This window comes from Chiloscyllium plagiosum, chromosome 9, assembly GCF_004010195.1.
Source record: "Chiloscyllium plagiosum isolate BGI_BamShark_2017 chromosome 9, ASM401019v2, whole genome shotgun sequence".
In the NCBI taxonomy this organism is placed as follows: domain Eukaryota; kingdom Metazoa; phylum Chordata; class Chondrichthyes; order Orectolobiformes; family Hemiscylliidae; genus Chiloscyllium; species Chiloscyllium plagiosum.
Genome location: NC_057718.1, coordinates 83,476,255 through 83,499,320, shown reverse-complemented (window position 1 = coordinate 83,499,320; position 23,066 = coordinate 83,476,255). Strand labels below are relative to the sequence as shown.

Below are 23,066 nucleotides of genomic sequence, written 5' to 3'. Positions count from 1 at the left end.
GAAATCCTAGCAGTATAGAACTTCCTTAGCACTTCATGAGAGTGTCACTCTGGATTTTTGTACTTTGTTCCTTCAGTACCCGACAAAATCCCTGTTCTCTTAACCTTCTGGCCACTGTGAACAAATTAGATCATTTACATCCATGGTGCCTTATTCGATCTTGAGATGAGTTTTTTGATTATATATCTACTTCATTACCAACACCCCCTAGTTATGTGTCTAATGTTGCTAGATTCCTGTTTTTCCCCACAAAATGATTTATTGACCTTACAGATGAGATCCTGTCCAATGACCTGGTTATAAATAATTCAGATCAGTTTCACTTCAAAATTATCTAAGTTCTAATTGGTACAGTGTGTCAAATAATTTTTTTAAAAATTGTGTTGTAGTTATTTACAATTCTCAAGATTTGGAGATCTGTCTGTTTATGAAGGGCACATGTGGCTGTTTAATGATGCATTTCTGAAGGCAAATATTTTACATGGGTGATAGAGATTTTGGCAAAGAGGAGTGCCAAAGCAGAGGGATTAGGGTGAAATCAGAACTTGCCAAAGAGCTGGCACACAAGCATGATGGACCATGTGAAATATGAAACAGGAGCAGAAGTAGACCATTTTGACCTTTTCAAGCTTGCTGTGCTATTCAGTAGGATCACCAGTAAACAATTGTTTCAAATTCTAAATTTCCATCTACTCATGATAACCTTTGATTACCAGGCCTTCCATGAATCTATTTACCTTTACTTTAAAAATATTCGCTGACCTGACTACCATTGCCTTCTGAGGAAGATACAGTAATTCTACACAAAGAGAATTCTCCTAATTTCAGTCTCAAAATAGTGATCACTAATGTTAAAACAGTAACCTGTACTTCTGGACCCATCACAAGAGAAAACATCCTTTCCACATCTAACCATTTAAGACTTTATACATTGATGAAATGGCTTCCTTCAGTGCTTTATAATTCTGATGCATTCAATAGTAGCAGACATTACCAATGAGTTTGAGTCCTGAGCATGCTTTGAAATGCCAATAATTCTATATTGCCATGCCTGCCAAACAGTGAGAGAAGACAGTACTGGTACAGTAATTAGCTGGACTTAAAGTCACCATGCCTTTGCTCTGCTCAGATTTGCATCACATTAGAGGTCTGAATTGACTTTGTGTTGGCCTTCGGTAACAAGAGTTCTGCTTTTCCATCAAAACATCAACTCAGAATCTGATTTTAAATTATTCTAAATGTTAAAGAAAAAGATTACATTTGACAAAAATGTCTTCAAGTATTAGGGAATGAATGGGAAACCAATAGGAGTGTTGAAGGACATGTGACAAGCAGTCACTGTGTGTTTATGATCTTGTCTGACAGCCTCTAGTATGCTCGGTTGAGTTAGGATGGGATCCAATTATATCTCTATAACTTTTGATTAAAGAATATTTTGTAGCCCTGTGTATCTGGTTATTAGCTTGTTGGAAGAATTTTATTTTAAAATCTTGCTAAACTGAATTATTTTGTTTTTTGCAAGATTATTCAGTTTAAATACGTAAGTAGTTTATTTCTGTGGTAATATGATGACTAAACAGTTCAGATCTGTGCCAATAAATTCTACTTCTGTAATCCAACGGCTTACGAATAGAAAACTCTGACGTTAATGGGAATTCTCAATCCCACATCTCACTGGTGTAAGCTTTGCTAACACATTGTAAAATATCATGTTTGCTATTTTATCAGAGTCAAAAAATGTGGTACTGGAAAAGCATAGCCGGTCAGGCAGCATCTGAGGAGTAGGAGAGTTGACATTTTGAGTATGAGCTCTTCATCAGAACTCATGCTCGAAACGTCGATTCTCCTGCTCCTCAGATGCTACCTCACCGGCTGTGCTTTTTCAGCACCACACCTTATAACTATTGCTTTAGTGAACTGGGTAGTTCAGTACATTGAGCTAGATTTTTCTCACCTTCTGGATATGAAGATCAAGCATAAATTGCTGAGTTAAAAGTTTTTTTTTGCTAAGTGTAGTATTCAAACTGAGCTTCAGCAATCTTGATGTCCTTATTGAACATGGACAAAACTGTACCCAATTCAGTACTAATCGGCATTCTCACTGAGAGAATAAAAAAACGAAAGAACTGCAGATGCTGGAAATCAAACAAAAACGGGAATTGCTGGAAAATCTCAACAGGTTGGGCAGCATCCTTGGAGAGAAATCAAAGTTAACATTCTGGGTCCAGTGACCCTTTCTCAGAACTCACTGAGCGAATGAATGGAAACAATTGGTATGCAAATTAAAAAGTGTGATGGAAGCTGCCTGCTATTGGTGACTTAAGATATTATTGAATAGATGGGAGGACTTGGTATCGGCAGTTCTGTAATTCACTTGAATGATTTTAGTTTTGACAGTGGGTGCCTCAACTGTTTTTATGCTTTTGCAAGTTAAAATTAATTTTAATTGCCAGTAGCATTTATTATCCAGCTATTGTATTAGAAATTCTGTCACCAAGATGTCATAAATCCTTTTTAACTGGCAGACTAATTTAAATGCTGAATCATGAGCAAATCATTGTTAACAAAGACCGAGTCAGAACGATCATGAGTTTTATTCTTGTTTACTTGAAAATGACTCATTGACTTTATCTTACAATTTAAACATTTGTCTACATTTTCTTTTAACTTTTGATTTTGCATCGTGAAATAATATCAGAAGAGGCAGATATACATATTGAGTTAGATTCATGTGTTTGTACTTGTGTAGGTTACTTAAATCCATGTTCTGCCAGCCATTGAACCATGCATGAACTATTCTTCAGCTGGTCACAGTTTGGTATGACATTGGCCATCTTGCATGATGGCTAATGGATTTGTGAAATTGAAGTGCAAAGGAGTGGACAGTGACTTCAACGTGTTCAAGATTAGAAATCGCTTTTAGCAGCAATTACCATGCGGTCTCAGGATACTTCTACACCAGCATAGGACAGGCAGATGCAGGCAAGTAGAACTCATGACAAAAACAAGGATGTCATGTAGCTGAACCACAAAGGTGACTGGCAGCTTTAAATTTTACTGTTGGCTGGGCGTTTCCATTTTTAAGGCTGTGTTATTTTCTGTGTGTTTAATGGCTGGTATCCTGTCTTTTACAGCTGAGGTGTATTTTTGGAGAGAAGTAGAGAAGCTCGAGACTGGAAATTCAATTGGGCTTTATGTTGTGTGGAAGTTCTTGATTCTGACAGTAGTTATCCTATCATCTTATTGAATCCGAAGTTTATTTGTGCAACAGGATAAGGATTCAAATGGGGGGAGAATCTTTGGATGAGAAATGTAAATCTTCTTGACAAATGATCCGTTTAATTTGGCTTGTGAACTAGTTGGTGCTGATGGTTGCATAGGTTGGTTCAAGAAAAGGGAGAAATGTTTTGGTGTTTTATTTTGAAATAGAATGTCTCATCTTGTGCAATAATACTCTCTACATTTTGGGGTGAACATTATGCTGAGATGGCTTTCTCTCAAGCACTGTTTGTTGACTCTTCATTCTGCATTTGTTTTAGCCTGGACAAGAAAGTGCCAAGTGCAGAACTTCATGCAGTATATTGTGACTGTTGAGAATTTTCTGGGGATTTGTGAAGATTAATGCTAATAACCTGTTTTCTGTTTCCTCTTTAGGCTCGGAATGTCAATACTGCAGAGCTGGCAGCCATTAAAGTTATTAAGCTGGAGCCTGGTAAGTAATCAAGCTAGTTTTAGATAATGAAACTATACCTTTAAGTTGTCTCTTTCAGATTCTGGATAAGTGTTACATTTTCTTTGAACTTTACTGGATATTGCATTCAAAATAAAATTGAAGTCTTTGGGCAAACATTTTTTATGTAGTTCATTTAAACCTAAGAAACTTGAAACAATATAATGCACTAACACAATTGGTGGCCCAATTCTTCAAGTATCCTAATCATAACTGGTTCTATTTGATGTATAAATTTCATTACTGCATCAAGCTGTATAACCCAAACAGTGATCAACACGTGGGATTAAGTATTTAAGGCTATTCATAAACATGGATGATCAAGTTCACTTTTGATTTAGATTCTGGTTCATATGACTGATGAGTTGGACAGTGATTATTGTACGCTGTCTGTTGGGAAAAATGTGTTTAATGAAACATGTGGTTAGTAATTCTTTCATGATATTTTCTATTTTTGTTTTTGTTTCAATTTTAAAAAACCCTTCTTGCATGGAATCCTGGAAAACAAAACTGTTCAAGCAAAGACAAAAATAAAATGTTTGTAAATAAATTGAATACCAACTGAGATTGAGGGAAATGTCATCTGGAATCAAAATGGAGTGGATGTCAAACACCAGGATAATTGATGTGAAACTGACAAAGAAGATAAGCTATTCATTACAAAAAAGTTGATTTTCTGCAAGTTATAATTGCATAATCTGAACAAAATGACTAACACAAAAGATAAATGATTTTTAAATACAAGCCATTACTCCCCATTCTGTTCACAGGATCATTAATTATTCAGTTCACCTGAATTAGAGCTCTAGGTCACATTCAAAATTGTACTAGTTTGGAAGGCACTTGAAATTGCACACACTTAAAAAAAAAAAAAAAAATCTGGTCCATATTTTTAAAAAAGCCATACTTAAAAACTGAGTAGTATACATAACTAAAACTATTAATTCTTCAAATTAATCTTTTTAAAAACCCAGGTTACTCATGAATAGATGATTCTGTGAAAAATGTTTATTTTTCACTAATTTTCATTATTATTAAAAGTCTTCGTTAGGTTACCAGTCTTAAAAACTACTTAATAGAAATAAAAACTGTTTATCTTCCATCACACTGAGAAATTACACTAGTCTATGAATATTTTAAGTTTATGATCATCGACTTCAAGTTTCTGCTAAAATCTATTTGGAAGCTAGCTAGTGTGACTTGGAATAGGTCTGGCAGTTTGCTGAGTAAGGGAGTTCTTAATTTAGATTTTTAGAAATTTTGTAGTTTATATTTGTGTAATTATCTGTTTAAATTCTAAATTTCATCCAGGTTTATATCTTCTCTAATCAACCTGCTCAGAGATGCTGTTACACATCTCTGGAGCAAGTAAGACTTGAACCCAGGCCTTCTGGCCCAGTTAGCTCAACTTTGAGTGCTGGCAATTTGATGAGTAAGGGAGTTAGGGAAGGAAGTGTTCCTTTTGGGTTTTTTTCTGGTTTTCCACCTTCTAGGATTTGGTTTTTACTAGAGGGGAAGAAGCTAGCTGTTTACAATACTAGCCGGGTCAGTAAGAAAGCAGAGATAGCTAAAGTTAACTTGCGAATGATAGATTAAGGGACAGGGATAGAGGAAGTTGATGTGCTGAAAATTTTGTCAAACATTAAGATTGACAAGTTGCCAGGACCGGACCAGATTTGTCTCGGCTGCTTTGGGAAACGAGAAATGCAATTGCTTCGCCTCTTGCGAAGATCTTTGCATCCTCGCTGTCCACTGGAGTCATACCTGAGGACTGGAGAGAGGCAAATGTAATTCCTCTCTTCAAGAAAGGAAATAGGGAAATCCCCGGCAATTACAGACCAGTAAGTCTCACGTCTGTCGTCTGCAAGGTGTTAGAAAGGATTCTGAGGGATAGGATTTATGACCATCTGGAAGAGCATGGCTTGATTAAATGCAGTCAACATGGCTTTGTGAGGGGCAGGTCATGCCTCACAAACCTTTTCGAGTTCTTTGAGGATGTGATTAGAAAAGTTGATGAGGGTCGAGCTATGGATGTGGTGTGTATGGACTTCAGCAAGGCATTTGATAAGGTTTCTCATGGTAGGCTCATTGAGAAGGTCAGGAGGAATGGGATATAGGGGAATTTAGCTGTCTGGATACAGAAGTGGCTGGCCAACAGAAGACAGGGAGTGGTAGTAGAAGGAAAATATTCTGCCTGGAAGTCAGTGGTGAGTGGTGTTCCACAGGACAGGGTTGTTAAGAAAGCATATGGTATTTTGGCTTTCATTAACGGAGGATTGAGTTTAAGAGTAGTGAGATCTTGTTGCAGCTCTATAAAATTTTGGTTAGACCGCACTTGGAATACTGCTTCCAGTTCTGGTCGCCCTATTATAGGAAAGATGTGGATGCATTGGAGAGGGTTCAAAGGAGGTTTACCAGGATGCTGCCTGGACTGGAGGGCTTATCTTATGAAGAGAGGTTGACTGAGCTCGGACTTTTTTCATTGGAGAAAAGGAAGAGGAGAGGGGACCTAATTGAGGTATACAAGATAATGAGGTGCATTGATAGAGTCAATAGCCAGAGACTATATCCTAGCGCAGAAATGGCTAACATGAGGGGTCATAGTTTTAAACTGGTTGGAGGAAAGTATAGAAGGGATGTCAGAGGCGGTTTCTTTACACAGAGAGTTGTGAGAGCATGGAATGCGTTGCCAGCAGCAGTTGTGGAAGCAAGGTCATTGGGGACATTTAAGAGACTGCTGGACGTGCATATGGTCACAGAAATTTGAGGGTGCATACATGAGGATCAGTGGTTGGCATAACATTGTGGGCTGAAGAGCCTGTTGTGTGCTGTACTGTTCTATGTAGGTCAGTGGTGATGCAGTAGCAGGCATTAAAGGGATTATTTCAGAATACACAGATACTTTGGAAAGAGATAGAAAAGTTCCAAGGGGAGGATCCATCATCAATAGTTTTCTAAAATAGTTAACTGAAGATCATGTTAACCTTGAAGAAAAATCATGTAACTGCATGAAGTTGGGCAGCAGATCAGAAGATTGGGCAGAATATGAAAACTATTAAAGGAAGACTTCAGGATTAATATGAGGGTCAAATTAGAGAATGAGAGGTAAAAAAGCTAAAAGTATGAAAATAGTCAGATTTCTGTAAAGACGAGAAGGGAAAAACTGTTAGCAAACTGCTGTAGAAATTGAGTTTACGGAATTAATAATGGAAAATAAAGAGATGTCAGATGAGTTGAACAGATATTTTTGAATTAGTCTTCGCTATAGAGGATACAGCTATAACATCCCAGAAGTAGCTAGAAGTCAGGAAATTAAAGGCAGGGAGAAATCGACACTCACTACTAGGGAAATGATATTTCGTAAATTGTTGGAGCTGTGGCTGAAAACTACCCAGGTCCTCATGTACTCCATCCTAGGATCTTAAATGAAATATGTGTAGTGAGAAAGTTGATGCATTGCTTTTAATTTTCCAATCTTCCCTAGATTAGGGAAAGGCTTTGCTAGTTTGGAAAATAGCAAATGTAACTTGTTTATTCAAAAAGGGAGGGATAGAAATCAAGAAACTAAGTCTAGTTAACTTAACATTTGTGATATGGAACATATTAAAAGCTATTCTGAAAGATGTCATGGCAGGGCACTTGGATGAGCTCAAGGTAATCAGCTAGAGTCAACGTGGGTTTGTGGATCTGCAACCTTACTAACCATACCTCCTATGTTCACATTCAATAATTTATATAAATGACAAAAAACAGTGCACCCAGCACCGACCCTTGTGGCACAGCACTGGATGCAGTCCTCCAGTCTGAGAGGCAACCCTCCACCACCCTCTGTCTTCTACCTTCAAGCCAGTTCTATATCCAAATGGCTAGTTCTCCTTGTATTCCATGTGATCAAACCTTGCTAAGCAGTCTACCCTGAGGAACATTGTCGATCGCCTTACTGAAGTCCATATAGATCACGTCCAGTGCTCTGTCCTCATCAATCCTCTTTGTAACTTGTTCAAAAAACTCAGCCAAGTTAGTGAGACATGATTTCCTATGCACAAAGCCATATTGACTGTCCCGAATCAATCGCTGCCTTTCCAAATACATATAAATCCTGTTCTTCAGGATTCCCTCCAACAACTTGTCTACCACTGATGTCAGGCTCACCGGTTTGTAATTCCCTGTTTTTCCCTTACCACTTTTCTTAAATAGTGGCACCACGTTCACCAGCCTTCAGTCTTCCAGCATCTCGAAGCCTTGGACCCCCGGAGGGCGGTCTTTCTGTTCCGTGATCGGTCAATAAGCACTCACAATCAGTTTGGTTCTAAGGCTTCGTTCTTTATTTCTTCGTACGGCCTGGTACAGAACATCCGGAAACAGAGGTTGTGTACATCTGTATTCCTTGAAGGAGCTGCACATATGGCTTAAAACAAAAACATTTTTATACTTTTCTTATAGAAGTGCACAGGCTATGATCGCATAGTACATTCAGACAATTACTAAACGATACACCCGCCTCAGGCGACTGTCTGTGTGGAGTTTGCACATTCTCCCCGTGTCTACGTGGGTTTCCTCCGGGTGCTCCGGTTTCCTCCCACAGTCCAAAGATGTGCAGGTCAGGTGAATTGGCCATGCTAAATTGCCAATAGTGTTAGGTAAAGGAGTAAATGTAGGGGAATGGGTGGGTTGCGCTTCAGCTGGTCGGTGTGGACTTGTTGGGCTGAAGGGCCTGTTTCCACACTGTAATGTAATCTAATCTACACGATATTGCACTATTTGACAGTTACTTGGTCCAGTGATATTTTCTGGGAACCAACTTTGTTTTCCAACACTCAGGCCACCTTAATCTCACTAACTGAGCCTTTGCAGCTGCATCTGAAGGTCAGTTAGGATGGCCAGTAATGTCTTATCTAGTCTGGTTATTTTTATGCAGTGAAGGGAGCATTGTCTGCTAATCTCTGTTGAAGCACTGTGGTTAGTCAATAATGCAGCTGTAGCAGAATTGTCAGTTTGCAGCCTAGAAGCCATTTTGTCATGTTATTTGCATTGAGAAGCCATTTTACTACCACCTACATTATTAAGAACACCTGTTAAGCGGTTGTTCCTGACAACTAGTTACCTCCGCCTGTATTCAGGTTTCAGATCCTCGTCTCTCCCCTTTGGTCATTCCATGACCACACCATAGGATGAGACGGCTTAGATTAGATCAATCCAATTGAATGGATACTAGAAACTGCCATACTTCCTCCTACTCCTCCTCCTCCTCAGACAAAGTAGGGGTAGGCAACCTCTCCTCCTCACCTTCATTTGGACGGAGAAGAAGCATTTTCTGGGGGGAAGCCGATTTTGTCAACAGAAAATTTTAGCTTGGCAATAATACATTTAACAATAGCAATGCCAGCAAAGAGACAAATTAAAATAATACTAATATACATAGACAGATTTATCAACCAATTGTACCATGAGCCAAAACCTCAATCTCCCCATCTAGTGCTTTCTGTCATTTGATTGACGAAGGTGCGGATGTTATCTAAATGCTTGGTAATGTTCTCAATGAGGTCAATAACCCCCATCACACACTTGCCCTTTACTATGGCGCAAACCCCATCCACTTTGGCGAGTAGGTAGTTGAGGGTTTACCGGCTTTGCTGGGAAAATAGATGTAATTCTGAGAGCATGTCCTTAACTCCTGCTAAGGCCGAGGCTGTCTCGTTGCCCACGAGGGTGAGACTGCAAATAAAATAGTTTTGGTTTAGATGGCTAATAATTCTTGCAGATCTTCCTAAGGAAAAAGTACTAAGAAATGCGTAGCCCGTAGATTGAGCTTTACTGTTCCCAAGGCCTTAGCACCTCTCCAATGCACGCAGAATTCAGGTGAAACTGAACATGTGGGAGGGAAACCCCAACCCCATTCCCAGATTGTTGGACAGGGAACAGTAGTCGGGAAAAAGTGTCCCTACAGTTGCAGCATGGGAAGTACCTATTTCATCAAGAACAAGGAAGTTGGTCGCTCTGCCTTGGCTGAGAAAATAGTAACCGGGTTTGGTATAGATAATGGAGGGGGCTTCCCAGTAAGACGCAGGCCTGTCTTTGTGACTACCTAAACGTATGGGTAGTCCATGGCTACAAAGTATGGTCGCCCTGGGCGCTTAGGGCGAAAGCTGCTCAATAAAAAGAGGTACGTCTTTTAGTAAGAGATGCAGTTATTGTCCCAGACTGGTTCCTTCCATCCCACAATTGGGAAGATGGAGGTGCCATTAGGAGTCTCATAGTGAAGGTGGGTGCCATCACTCTTACCACAAAGAACCTGAACACCGGTAATAATGCGAGGCCCCACAGGGGAGCAGTAGCAGTTAGTACATTTGAAAAAAAACATTATGTCCGGTAAATGTCTTAGAAGTGTTCCATACTCCGTCATTGGGATTTGGGAGGGGGAAAGGGGTCAAGGAGTCCTTTAGGAGAAAGTGAGGACGGCAGATGCTGGAGATCAGAGCTGAAAATGTGTTGCTGGAAAAGCGCAGCAGGTCAGGCAGCATCCAAGGAGCAGGAGAATCGATGTTTCGGGCATTCCTTCTTCATCCCTGAAGAAGGGCTCTTGTCCAAAATGTCGATTCTCCTGCTCCTTGGATGCTGCCTGACCTGCACTTTTCCAGCAACACATTTTCAGCTCAAGGAGTCCTTTGCTGATGAGAGGGTGTAACAGATCACTTCATCCCAACTGAATATTTTGTTGTGACTTTGAAAAAAGAAATTATTAGTGAAAGATGGCATTTCCCCCTTTTCTCTTTTGTGGCGTGCAGATTTAGACCTCTTTGGGTAGGGGCAAGGCTTACTAGGACCGCCATGGCACAATTGAAATCAAACTAGCATGAAACACCTTGTCAGGGTAAAGACCATTGAGACTTGTCCTGTAAGCAAACTGTCCGATCATCTTGATGCAGTTGACCATTGCAGCAGTCATTCTTGGTAATATTCCATGCATCGAAGGAATCAGTCTCTTAGCACACAATGACATCTTTTTGGCCTAAATGGTACACAGTCTCTGGTTACTCAGGTTCACACTGGTAAATAGTCCCTTCTTGAGCACAAATGTCAATAACGACGAGTCCACATAACAGGGTAAGTTCGATTTTCTTCACCTCTTCCCCCCACCACCACCTTTGCATGGGGCACATGCGATGACCTTGCAATGATGGACGTGCCTGGCAACCTTATCAGCAGTAGGGATGGTGTGGAGAACCTGAAAGGGCCCCTCCCATCGAGGTTGGCGGTCGCGACGTGTCCATTGTAATCGAGTATAAACCGTTCCCTCCTTGCCCAAGTATGTACAATAATACAAATAATCAACTATAATAGGCAGCAGCAAAAAAGGAACACAAACTTGTCCAGTAGGGGTCACCCATATTTTGGTTTGAGTATCGAGGGGGTACCCTATTTGAGGCCATAGTTTGTGCTCTTCAGCAGTGGGTTCCCCCTGTAATTTTGTACCTTATCCAGCTCTGGCATACCTATCCCCATATTGTCTCTATCCATGTTTTGCTAGGGGCCCAGTGGGACCAGAACTTTAGGGTGTAAGGCTGCCTGCTTGGCAGCAGCATCGACCTGCTCATTACTTTGGAAACTATCAGTGGTATCGTGAGCTGAACATCTTGATAACTGCCCGATTGATTGGACAAAACAGCATTACTATTATGCTGCCCCGTGGAGGTTAAAAGCCCTGCATGTGCCCACAAGGCTCCCAAATCGTGGGTCACACCAAAAGCAGAACTAAGAGTCAGTGTATATTAGCAGATTTTCCTTTTGCTAGGACACAAGCATGTCGATCCCCACATTAGCTCCAAGGTAACATTAAAGACACATCATTCCCCAGTGGCCACATTTCCACAGTTAAAGCATGGGTCAGCCATTTGTCCCTGAAAGATTTTGCTGTCTTGCTTAAAGTGTCAAAGGTGTAATACTGGGGTTTGCCTGTCCCCATTTCCAGGGTCCCCTCAGGAAAAGGTTGCTTAGTGGTCGCTGGTGGGCATCTGAGGTATGTTCCACCCCTAGTGACTTGGTCCCAATCAGCCCTGTCAGGGCTGGCACATGGCATTTGGGATCGCAAGGGCACTGGATATAATCGGTTTTACCTGTAACTTACATCATGGTTCAGTCTGGTTCTGGCCATTCCAATAGAAAACCACTATTCGCTTCATTTGCGACTGGAAATTCCTAGTTCATATTGTTTGTCTGAATTATGTCAGTGACACCAGGAGGAAAACATTGCAAAAGCATAGGGTTAAAATAAAGGTCATTTGAGCTTCTTGATTATTTTTTCAATTGTATACCACTTCCATCAGACAGACAGCCACATATTTCACATATATTCACATAATACAAGCCACTCCCAGAATTTTGGTGCATTTACATCTGTATCACCCTTGGACATATTGAGCAAATTGGGCCGGTTTGTTCTTGCGATCAGGGACATGCTTCATTAACATTGCTCTAATTCCCGGGATAGGCCCTGGTTTAGGATGGCTCAGGCCGCTCGTCCCCATGATATCAGCTATGAAGACTGGATGCTTCATTTTCAAAAGAAGGAGACATTTGTAATGGGGGGGGGGGGGGGGGGAAGCATGTGCTGGGGACAGTCAGGAGATGTTAGGGGCTCAGCGGGTATCCAGGATTAAAATCCCCATCCTCAAATAGGGTCGGTATGCCATACATAGGCTCAGGATTCCAAGTAAAATCTAAGTTCTTTATTTTACAGTGGTGTTGCTTTAACCTGTTTGTACATTCTTCAGCCTTAGTGGCCTTAGACTGTATCTCATGTCCCTTTTATTTTTTTAATCTCATGTTCCTTTTATTTTTTTTCATCTACCCAATTACAGTCAGTTATGAACATCTCCCAGCTTTTGGGAGTTCCATCTGCTATACTTACCTCCATCCCCCAATCACATGCAGAATTTCATCAAATGGCCAGGAACGTATCTTTCCATTCTTTCATTAGCAACGAATTAATGCAGTCATGCTTCAAATTAACCATGAAGCAATGAGACAGGTCACTGACAATGTGTAAAGGAATAAAACCAAGCAATTCTACCAATTACATCTGATTTTGTGATTCAGGTCTAATACAATTAATAATTTTTAAAAATATCATCATATCTAATTCAGAGGTGGAAACTGAACAAATGACTACGACATTTTAAAAGTCATCAATATAAACTGAAAATTCATTTATCCAGTATTCAATAGTTAAATGTAAAATATATAGTTTCCAACTCTGAAATCCATTAAAATTACCTGGTTCTAGTCCTTTAATTTAAATCCCAGACTAGGTTCCTTAAGTGGTCCTGACCAGTCATTGCTCATTTACAATGCTGTAGGCCGTGAAATGACTGCAGCTGCCTTAAAAGGCGTTGTCTACTCACATGGTAACAAAAAACCTTCTAATGCATGAATAATTGCTGAATCTAAAGACACAGATGTTAAAAATAGGATGTTAATTTTGTAACATGATTTATCAAGACATAATGTTGAACTGAAACTTCTATCCTTATTGAGGGAAGGGAATTGATAGAAAATAAAGCTACGACTGGCATACTATAATCACCAATGAAACACAGCAGTCTTTAAGTGGAAACAAACTAATCTGAAACAAAAATTTAAATCTGCTAGTATCATTTTCTGAAAACAATGCTGTTGGTTTGGGATATTTGGATCTATCTTTATATTTCCAGTTTTACAAAGTTTAACTAAATTAAGTAAGGCTCATACAATTCATCCACTCAGTGAGCAAATGTTAAAGTCTGAAGTGATTTTCGTCAATGTTAAGTTTAGATTATAACAAAAATTGAGCAGAGACTTGCTGTCATCCTGGAACAGAATGATCATGCACCTGAGGCCCAGGTTTAGTGCTGCTGCTTTACTTCCTTTAGTCAATTCTTTCATTAGTACAACACGTAAGGGTAAGAGGAGTGAAAATGACCTTTGGCAGTAGAATGAAATTATAGGGAATTTGAGGGTAAGTTTATACTGATGTCAAATGGTGCAGAATCAAAGGAGAAGATGTTTTTAAAAAAATTACAATGTCATCTTTCTCCATATTAAACTGATTTGAAATTAAATAAGATTAGCTTTCATGTAAGCATAAAAGTGATTGGTTAGAAATTGGCAGTAGGGCAGTCATGGCTTGTAAGAAGAACAGGGGTTAATATTTCATTTCATAATCACTGATGGATCCTTAACCTTAAAAGAAATCATGTTAAATCCCCAAAATGCAAATCAAATTCAAAACAGTCCTGGACCTCAAGCTCCAGGCAACAAAATACAAACATTCAATCACCAACAAGCAAATGTGCATTCAAACCGAATCTCAAAAGGTTAAACTTTCTGCAAGCAGCAGGGAATCAACACTTGAGTCTCTGTCTGTCTGTCTCTCTCTCTCTCTCTCTCTCTCTCTCTCTCTCGCGCACGCACACAGGAACATTGTAAGGGTAATGAGGCACTCACATTCCAGAACAGTCAAAGTTAGTGGGGCACTCGCATTCCAGAACAGTCAAAGTTAGGGAGTTAAGTCTCATAAATCCTGGCTGTGGCAAATAGCTGCTTAACCGAGTGTGAGAGAATTGTATTACTGGCCAGCTTTCTTCTTTTAATGTGACATAAGCAGCAACCACCCTCTATATTTCATAAACAAAAAAAAACAAAACAAGCAGACAAAACCATAGCAGACAAACCAGACAAGCCAAACAGATACAACAGAGAAGATAATTCTAAAACTCCACTAATCAACAACCCGACAACGAACAACAAGACTAATGATTTCTGCAAAACATCCTCAACGTTCTAAAACCCTGACAGTCTTGCTATAATATATCGCAATGTTTCTTTGTTTTGTCTTTCACAGAATAATTTGGAAATCAATTTAGACAACGCCAATTTGACCGAATTTGAGTCCCCGGGCTGGGGGGGGAGGTTCTCTGTTCTGTTCTGTGATCGGTCAATAAGTACTCACAATCAATCTGGTTCTTTATTACTTCAAACGGCCGGGTACAGAGCATCCAGAAACACAGAGGTTGTGTGCACCCGTCTTCCTCTGAGGAGCTGCACGCATGGCTTAAAACAAAGACATTTTTATATTTAACTTAAAGAAGGGTACAGGCTATTATCACAGTACATCAAACAATTACCAATCGATACACGATGTTATGTTATTTGACAGTTACTTGATCCAGTAATATTTCCTGGCAACCAACTTTTTTTTCCCAACACACAGGCCACCCTTATCTCACTAACCGAGCCTTTGCATCTGCATCTGAAGATCAGTTAGGATGGCCAGTAATGTCTTATCTAGTCTGGTTATTTCTATGCTGTAAAGGGAACATTATCTGCTAATCTCCTCTATTGAAGCAGACTGTGGTTAGTCAGTTATGCAGCTATAGCAGATTTGTCAATTTGCAGCCGAGAAGCCATTTTGTCATGCTATTTGCATTGAGCCATTTTACTGCCACCTAAGTTATTAAGAACACCTATTAAGCGGTTGATCCTGACAACAGCTAGTTACCTCAGCCTGTATTCAGGTTTCAGATCCTCATCACCTGTGACTAATGATAATCCAAATATCTCAGCTAGGGGCCCAGCAATCACTTCCTTAGCTTCCCACAGAGTTCTAGGGTATACCTGATCAGGTCCTGGGGATTTATTCGCTTTTATGCGTTTCAAGACATCCAGCAACACCACCTCTGTAATATGGACATTTTTCAAGATGTCGCCATCTATTTCCTCACATTCTGTGAGGAAATAGATGTCCTTCTCCACAGTAAACACTGATGCAAAATACTCATTTAGTATCTCACCCATCTCCTGCTGTTCCACCCACAGGCTGCCTTGCTTATCTTTCAGGGGCCCTGTTTGCTCCCTTGTTACCCTTTTGTCTTTAATGTATTTGTGCAGTCCCTTTGGATTCTCCTTAACCCTGTTTGCCAAAGCTATCTCATGTCCCCTTTTTGCCCTCCTGATTTCTCTCTTATGTATGTACCCTCAAGTACTGTGGACAAATGTGAACTATGGATATATGCAACTTGGATTGATAATTGATGAGCTGCCCAAGTTTATTGTAGAAGACGAGATCATGGTAATGGATTTCACATTGGCATGATTAGAGATATTTTCTTAACAATGTTATTGCACAGCTGTGGTGCAGATGGGACTTGTACCCTCCTTGTCCAGAGGTAGGAATTGACTACTGCTGGTTAGAAAGTTAACTAGCTAACAGAAAACAGGTATAAACATACCATTTTCTGGTTGGCCATATCTAATAAGTGTTGGGGACTCAACCTTTTAAAAATTATTTACAGTCATTCCTCCATATCCCTAAGGAGCCCATTCCTAAGAACTGCAACGAATGATGAAATTCACGAGTGTGGAGATTGTTAAAAATAGTTTAAAAATTCACGGATATGTGTGTTTTGCCTGTGGATGTTGATTTTTGTTGTTACATTTTTGGTGCAGTTGGGTGAATTTGTGATTCATGATTTTGCAGATAGAGGAATTACTGTAAATGACTTGGATGAAGGAAATAAAAGTTGTCAGCAAATTAAGCAAACATTAAGAAAGATAGAAAGAGAAGCTGAGAAAAGGACATGAGGATACAAAGGGAAATTGATTAAGTAAGTGGGCAAAGGTTGAGCAAATGGAATATCATGTGGGAAAATGTGGAGTTTTCCATTAACAAGAAGAATAAAAAAAACGCATCTAAATGTGAGAGATTAGAGCTCTGAGGTATAGAATCTAGGTATCTCAGTGCATGATTCGCAAAAGGTAAGTATGCAGGTAATCAGGAGAACGAATAGAAGGTTATTGTTTATTCCAAAGAGAATTGTGTGCATAAAAATAGGGAGGTTATGTAGAGTATTTGTGAACCATGTCGAGACTAGCTTGTAGTAGTCATTAATCTTTAATTCAACCAATCAGCAATGGACTACGACGTTCGAACAGACCGTTACCATAGGACCGAACAGAACCACATATAAGAAAAGAATGACACTGCGAGAAAAACTAGCCAAGCTAACCCCCCAACAAAGAAGACACCCCAAAAGACACTTGGGTAAGAAACATACCAAAGAGACAACAATCAGACACCAAGAGTGCAGCACGGATGAGAGGACACAATTACACTTACAAGTACGCCAGGAAGGCAGACTTCCTAGCAGCACTGGAATGTACACTAAAAACAAGCAGTTTTTGACAGATGAAATACAGCTGGCCATCAGACAAGCCATAGCATCCGCACTGACAAGAAGACAAACTAACATCTTGAATGTGAAGGAGAGAAGTCCTAAGAAAGGACACAGGCGGCACGGTGGCTCAGTGGTGAGCACTGCTGCCTTACAGCACCACGGTTCCAGGTTCAATTCCAGCCTCTGGTGACTGTCTGTGTGGAGTTTGCACATTTTCCCCATGTCTGCTTGGGTTTCCTCCGGGTGCTCTGGTTTCTTCCCACAGTCCAAAGATGTGTAGGGCAGGTGAATTGGCCATGCTAAATTGCCCATGGTGTTAGGTGCATTAGTCAGAGGGAAATGAGTCTGGGTGGGTTACTCTTCGGAGGGTCGGTGTGGACTTGTTGGACCGAAGGGCCTGTTTCCACACTGTAGGGAATCTAATCTAATCTAAACTAATCTAAACATAGTAATAGCACTGGCTGACAAAAGCCGAATGAGAGTGGTAATGGAGAAAACAGGTCGCATTCAAAAGGCTAAGAGACTACTCAAATACCAACACCTACCAACAGAGGGAAACTGAATCGACACCAGTACTAGCTAATAGAACCATCAACACACTATGGAACCTACATCAAAATGTACTCGTAACCAAGACCGACTTACAAAGTATGAAACCAGAAGGTATGAACACCCCACAAATCTATGGACTCACAAAGGTACATAAACCCAACACCCCCTTTAGACCCATAGTGTTCCTACAGCGACGCCTATGCACAGGCTAGCTAAGGAACTACAGCCAACGCTTCAATACCTCATTAGCAGAGCTACACACTGCATACACTCTATTGCAGGAATTTCTGGCCAACATCAGGAACATGAATATCGACAAAGGCGAGGTGGCAGTCTCATTTGACACTTCAAGTGACATAACTTTAGTCAAAGAAGCTGTAGCAAAGCTCCTGGACAGCCACTACAGACAAACCGAATATGAATCAATCAACAAAGACATACCAAAACAACTTGACCTATGCCTAACAACATACTTCATCTTCAATGGTCATACTTCAATGAGCAAATCAATGGGACACCCAAGGGCTCACCCATCTTGGGGCTCATCGCTAATGCAGTAATGCAAAAGCTCAAACAGAGAGCCCTCCCATAGATCCAACCCAAGCTATGGGTCAGACATGTAGATAACACTTCTATGATAATCAAAAGAGTTGAAATTAAAAACACACCAGAAGGTCAACAGTATTTTCACTGGGATCATATTTACTGGAGAGGAGGAGAACAACAACTAACTCCCATTCATAGATATAATGGTTACAAGGACACAGAATGGTGAATGAACAGAAACACCACACATACTGATCAGATCCTAAGCTGCAACAGCAACCACCCGAACACCTGCAAGAGGAGCTGCATTGGGACCTAGTTTAAGAGAGCAGCAACACACTGCAGCACCCTGGAACTGCGAAGATGGGAAGAAGAACATCTATACAAAGTCTTTACCAAAAATGGATACCCCCACAGTTTCGTCCCCAGATGCCTGGCGGGCAAACAACGTCAAGAAGACAAGGCACCTCACAACGCGCTGGCTACTCTCCCATACATGAAAAACTTTTCAGAACTGATTACCAGACTGCTGCAACCACTAGGGATCTTGACAGTATATAAACTGGCATCCTCTCTCAGACAGTGGCTCACTTGAATAAAGGACCCGATACCCACTCTGTGCAGGATTAATGTAATCTACAAAATCCTATGCAGCGACTGCACTAAGCACTATGTGGACAAACTGGCAGACAACATGCAACCTACATCCATGAGCACCAACCGCAATCAAGCGACATAACCAACTCTCCCTAGTATCCGTATGCACGGGCAATATGAACCATGAATTTGACTGGGACAATACTGTGATGCTAGGACAGGTCAAACAAAGAACAGCAAGGGAATTCATGGAAGCATGGTACACATCCTTGGACTCCATCAACAAACACACTGACCTAGACCCAAAATACAAACCGCTGCAATGGAAAACCGGAACTAGCACCAACTGGAAACAGCTGAAACGGAACCACATAAGTTCAAAGCGGAACAGTGCAGCAGCCCTTCACCGGAGGCAACACAGCACTGATGATGTCACCTAGAAAATGGATGAAATATTGCCAACAAACCTGCGATTCGGCGAACAGAGCAACAATGAATCCAACCAGCTCCCAAATTACAGATCCTCACGAAAACTTTAGTTTGTACTATATTGGTCTCTCTATAATTTTAAATGTGTACAAGAAAAGTTCCTTCTTTAATATGTGGATTTACCTCTCTAGAGAAGGAACAATACTTGACTCTTTCTTGGGAAATAAGGCAGAGCAATTGACTGAGATGTCAGTGGGGGAGCAAGTGATCATAATTCTATTAATTTTAAAATAGTTATGGAAAAGGATAGACCTGATCTAAAAGTTAAAGCTCTAGTTGGAGTAATGCCAATTTTGACAGTATTAGGTAGGAACTTTGAAAAATTGATTTGAGGGAGGCTGTTCGCAGGTCAAGGGGCAATTGAAAAGTGTAAGGCCTTCAAAAATGACATAACAAGAGTTCAGAGACAATATGTTCCTGTTAGTTCAAGGGCAAGGTTGGTAGATGTAGGGGATGCTGGATGACTAGAAAAGTTGAGGCTGTGGTCAAGGAAAAAAAAAGGCCTATGCCTGGAATAGACAACTGGGATTGAATGAATCTCGAGAGGAGTAAAAGGGTAGTAGGAGTATACTCGAGGGAAATCAGGAGGGCAAAAAGGGGACATGACATAGCTTTGTCCAAGTAGGGTTAAGGCGAATCTAAAGAGATTCTGCAAATACATTAAGGGCAAAAGAGTAACAATGGAGAGAAGCTCCTTTGATCAACAAGGCCATCTGTGTCAAATCACAGGAGATGTGTGCAATACTAAACAAACATTTCACATCGGTGTTTACTGTGGAGAAGGACATGGAAGCAAGGGAATTTGGGCAATAAATTGTGACGTCTTGAAAAGTGTCCATACATCAGATGAGGTGGTGCTGGAGGTCTTATAATGCACAAAGGTAGATAAATCCCTGGGAGCTGATCAGCACCAGGGACCTAGGTTCAGTTCTTGCCTCGGGTTATTATCTGTGTGGAATTTGCACATGCACTCCTGTGTCTGTGTGCGTATCCTCCGGGTGTTATGGTTTCCTCCCACAGTCCAGCGATGTGAAAGTTGGGTGAATTAGTTGTGCTAAATTGCCCCTTGCATCCAGGAATTGTAGACTTTGTGGATTGGCCATGGGAGGTGCAGAGATGGGATGGGGTGAGGTGGAAGGGATGCTCTTCGGAGAACCATTGTGTACTTGTTGGGCCGAATGGCCTGTTTTCTCACTGTAGAGATTCTATGAGATGTATCCCAGAAATTTGTGGGAAACTAGGGAAGAGATTGCTGGGCCCTTGCTGAGATATTTGTATCATTGATAGCCATGGGTGAGGTGCCAGAAAACTGAAAGGTTGCTAATGTGCCATTATTTGAGAAAGGCTGTAAGGAAATGTCAGGGAACTATAGACCAGTGAACCTGATGTCAGTGATGGGTAAGTTGTTGGAGGGGTTTCTGAGGGACAGGGTTTACGTGCATTTGTAAATCAGCAAAGCGTTTGACAAGGTTCCACGTTGTAGCCTGGTTTGTAAGATTAATCACATGGAATCTGCGGGAGGTAGTCAATTGAATACAAAATTGGCTTGAAGCTCGGAGACAGAGGGTAGTGGTAGAGGGTTGTTTTTTGGACTGAGAGCCTGTGACCCGTGGTATGCTGCAACGATTGATGCTAGGTCTGTTGCTTTGTCATTTATACAAATGGTTTGGATGAGAATATAGGAGATATGGTTAGTAAGTTTGCAGATGACACCAAAATAGGTGGTGTAGTGGACAATAAAGGAGGTTACCTTAGAATATAACGAACTTCCATCAATTGGGCCAGTGAGCCAAGGAATGGCAGGTGGAGTTTAATTTAGATAAATGTGAGGTGCTACATTTTGCTAAGGCAAACCAGGGCTGGACTTACACAGTTACTGGTAGGTCCTGAGGGAATGGTGTTGAGCAAACAGACCTAGAGGTGCAGGTGCACACCTTAAAAATTAAGTCGCGGATGGATAGGGTGGTGAAGAAGGCATTTGCACAATTGCCTTCATCGGTCAGTGCATTGAATATAGTATTTGGGATGTCATGTGGGGCTGTACAGGACATCAGTGAGGCCACTTTTGGACTACTACATTCAGTTCTGGACTCCCTTCTATAGGGAAGATATTGTTAAACTTGAAAGGGTTCAGAAAAGATTTACAAGAATGTTGCTGGGATTGGAGAGTTTGAGCTATGGGAAGAAACTGAATAGGCTGGGATGGTTTTACCTGGAACATCGGAGGCTGAGGGGTGACCTTAGAGGTTTATAAAATCATGAAGGGCATGGGCCAAAGTCTTTCCCAACACAGGGGAGTCCAGAACTGGAAAGCAAAGGTTTAAGGTGAGTGAGGAAAGATTTAAAAGGGAGCTGAGGGGCAATTTTTCACACAGAGGGTGATGCATGTATGGAATGGGCTGCCGTCAAAGGTAGTGAAGGCAGGCTCAATCACAACATTTTAAAAGGCACCTGGATGGGTAAATGAATAGGAAGGTGTTTGGGGCACGTGGGCCAAATTCTGGCAAGTGGGACTAATCAGTTTAGGGTATCTAATTGGTGTGAATGGTCCTTTAATTTGATAGGTCTGTTTCCCTACTGTATGACTCAACAAATGGGTATTTTGCTTTTCTGAACACCCTGCGTATAAATTGTTTGTTGCATGAATAAGGCAATATCTGTTGAAGTGTTTTTTTTAAAATAATTTGTTTATGCAGTTCTTTGCATTTGAGTTTTAACTTGAATAAGTGTCTGATGTGCTGATGTCAGCAGTTTCTCATTCTGCCTTCCTACCAACCATTAGCAGCAATTTCTTCTGCAAGTCTCACAAAGATCATGATCGTTTGGGTGTTGCACAGCAGAAATTAATTTTACTGTATGGTTGCTGTGGACCTGATCATCATCATCATCATCAGTGCAGAAATCACAATTAAGTATCTCATCCTAGATTCCTTACTCTTGCACATTTAAATAATGTTATGAAAGGATATATTAATGGCTGATGGCCACCAGACACTGCAATAGCTGTAACCTGATAATATTTTGGGATCTTGGAAGGTCCTTTAATCAAGTGGTAGTGGAAGGGTTCCAAAAAAAACTTGCACCTTGAAGAATAGTTAAATCAGTGATAGAAATCCAAATTAATTCCAGAGAACCGTGGTATAAAGTGGAGTAAATGAACCCTCAAGGTCCGGTAGCATATTGAGTAGAATTAGGAAGTTGGAGGAACGCTGGGTTTATGGTAGGCTTGACCACCGATAGTGTTAAGGCAATAGTGCATGCTTTGTTTATTTTTTTCAGGTAAAGTTTTAGTTAAGACATGAAATTTTGTGATAGTTATTCCTATTAATCACTTCAAAATTGTCTTTAAATGTTAACAGTCTTCATGGAGATTGTAGCATCTTCTGTTTGCCCCAAATTAAGGCCATCAAAGCAGCAGTGTAAAGTCATCGGACTTGCAGAATCATTCTTAGCCCTGGGGTTACAAAGTTACAAAAATTGCTTTTACGTGATAATAGGATCACTCAAACAGACTTCTGCAACTCAGTGGAATCTTGCAAAAGAACAGTGTTTATGATTTACTACTTGTAGACAGATCTCAGCAGGTACCAGCTTTGGAACTTTAAGGAGCTAACTGAATTAAAATGTAAACTGATGAGATTTAGGAGTGATCCGATGCGTATCTCATCTACATGACGTGAACTTGAATGATTGGTAAACTTTGAATTTTGGCATAAAGTCTCTGGTCCATGTGATATTTTGCATTTTCTATCGGTTTTGTATTTTGCTTGGAAAAATGATCACAAAACTTATAATAATTCCAATTTTGGAGCAAATGAGGACTGCAGGTGCTGGAGATCAGAGTAGAGAGCATGATGCTGGAAAAGCACAGCAGGTCAGGCAGCATCTGAGGAGCAGGCAAATTGATGTTTCGGGCATAAGCCCTTCATCAGAAATGAACA

General features: G+C 40.6%; 1 protein-coding gene across 15 annotated transcripts in view; it reads left to right on the top strand.

Moving 5' to 3' along the window:
* Positions 1 to 23,066, top strand: part of LOC122552997 (mitogen-activated protein kinase kinase kinase kinase 3) — a 297,362-nt gene that overhangs the window by 65,718 nt on the left and 208,578 nt on the right. For all 15 annotated transcript variants that reach the window (XM_043696362.1, XM_043696366.1, XM_043696357.1 and 12 more), the window contains exon 2: positions 3,655 to 3,712. In XM_043696362.1, coding sequence (XP_043552297.1) covers positions 3,655 to 3,712 — 58 coding nt within the window. The remainder of the gene's footprint in view (positions 1 to 3,654; positions 3,713 to 23,066) is intronic.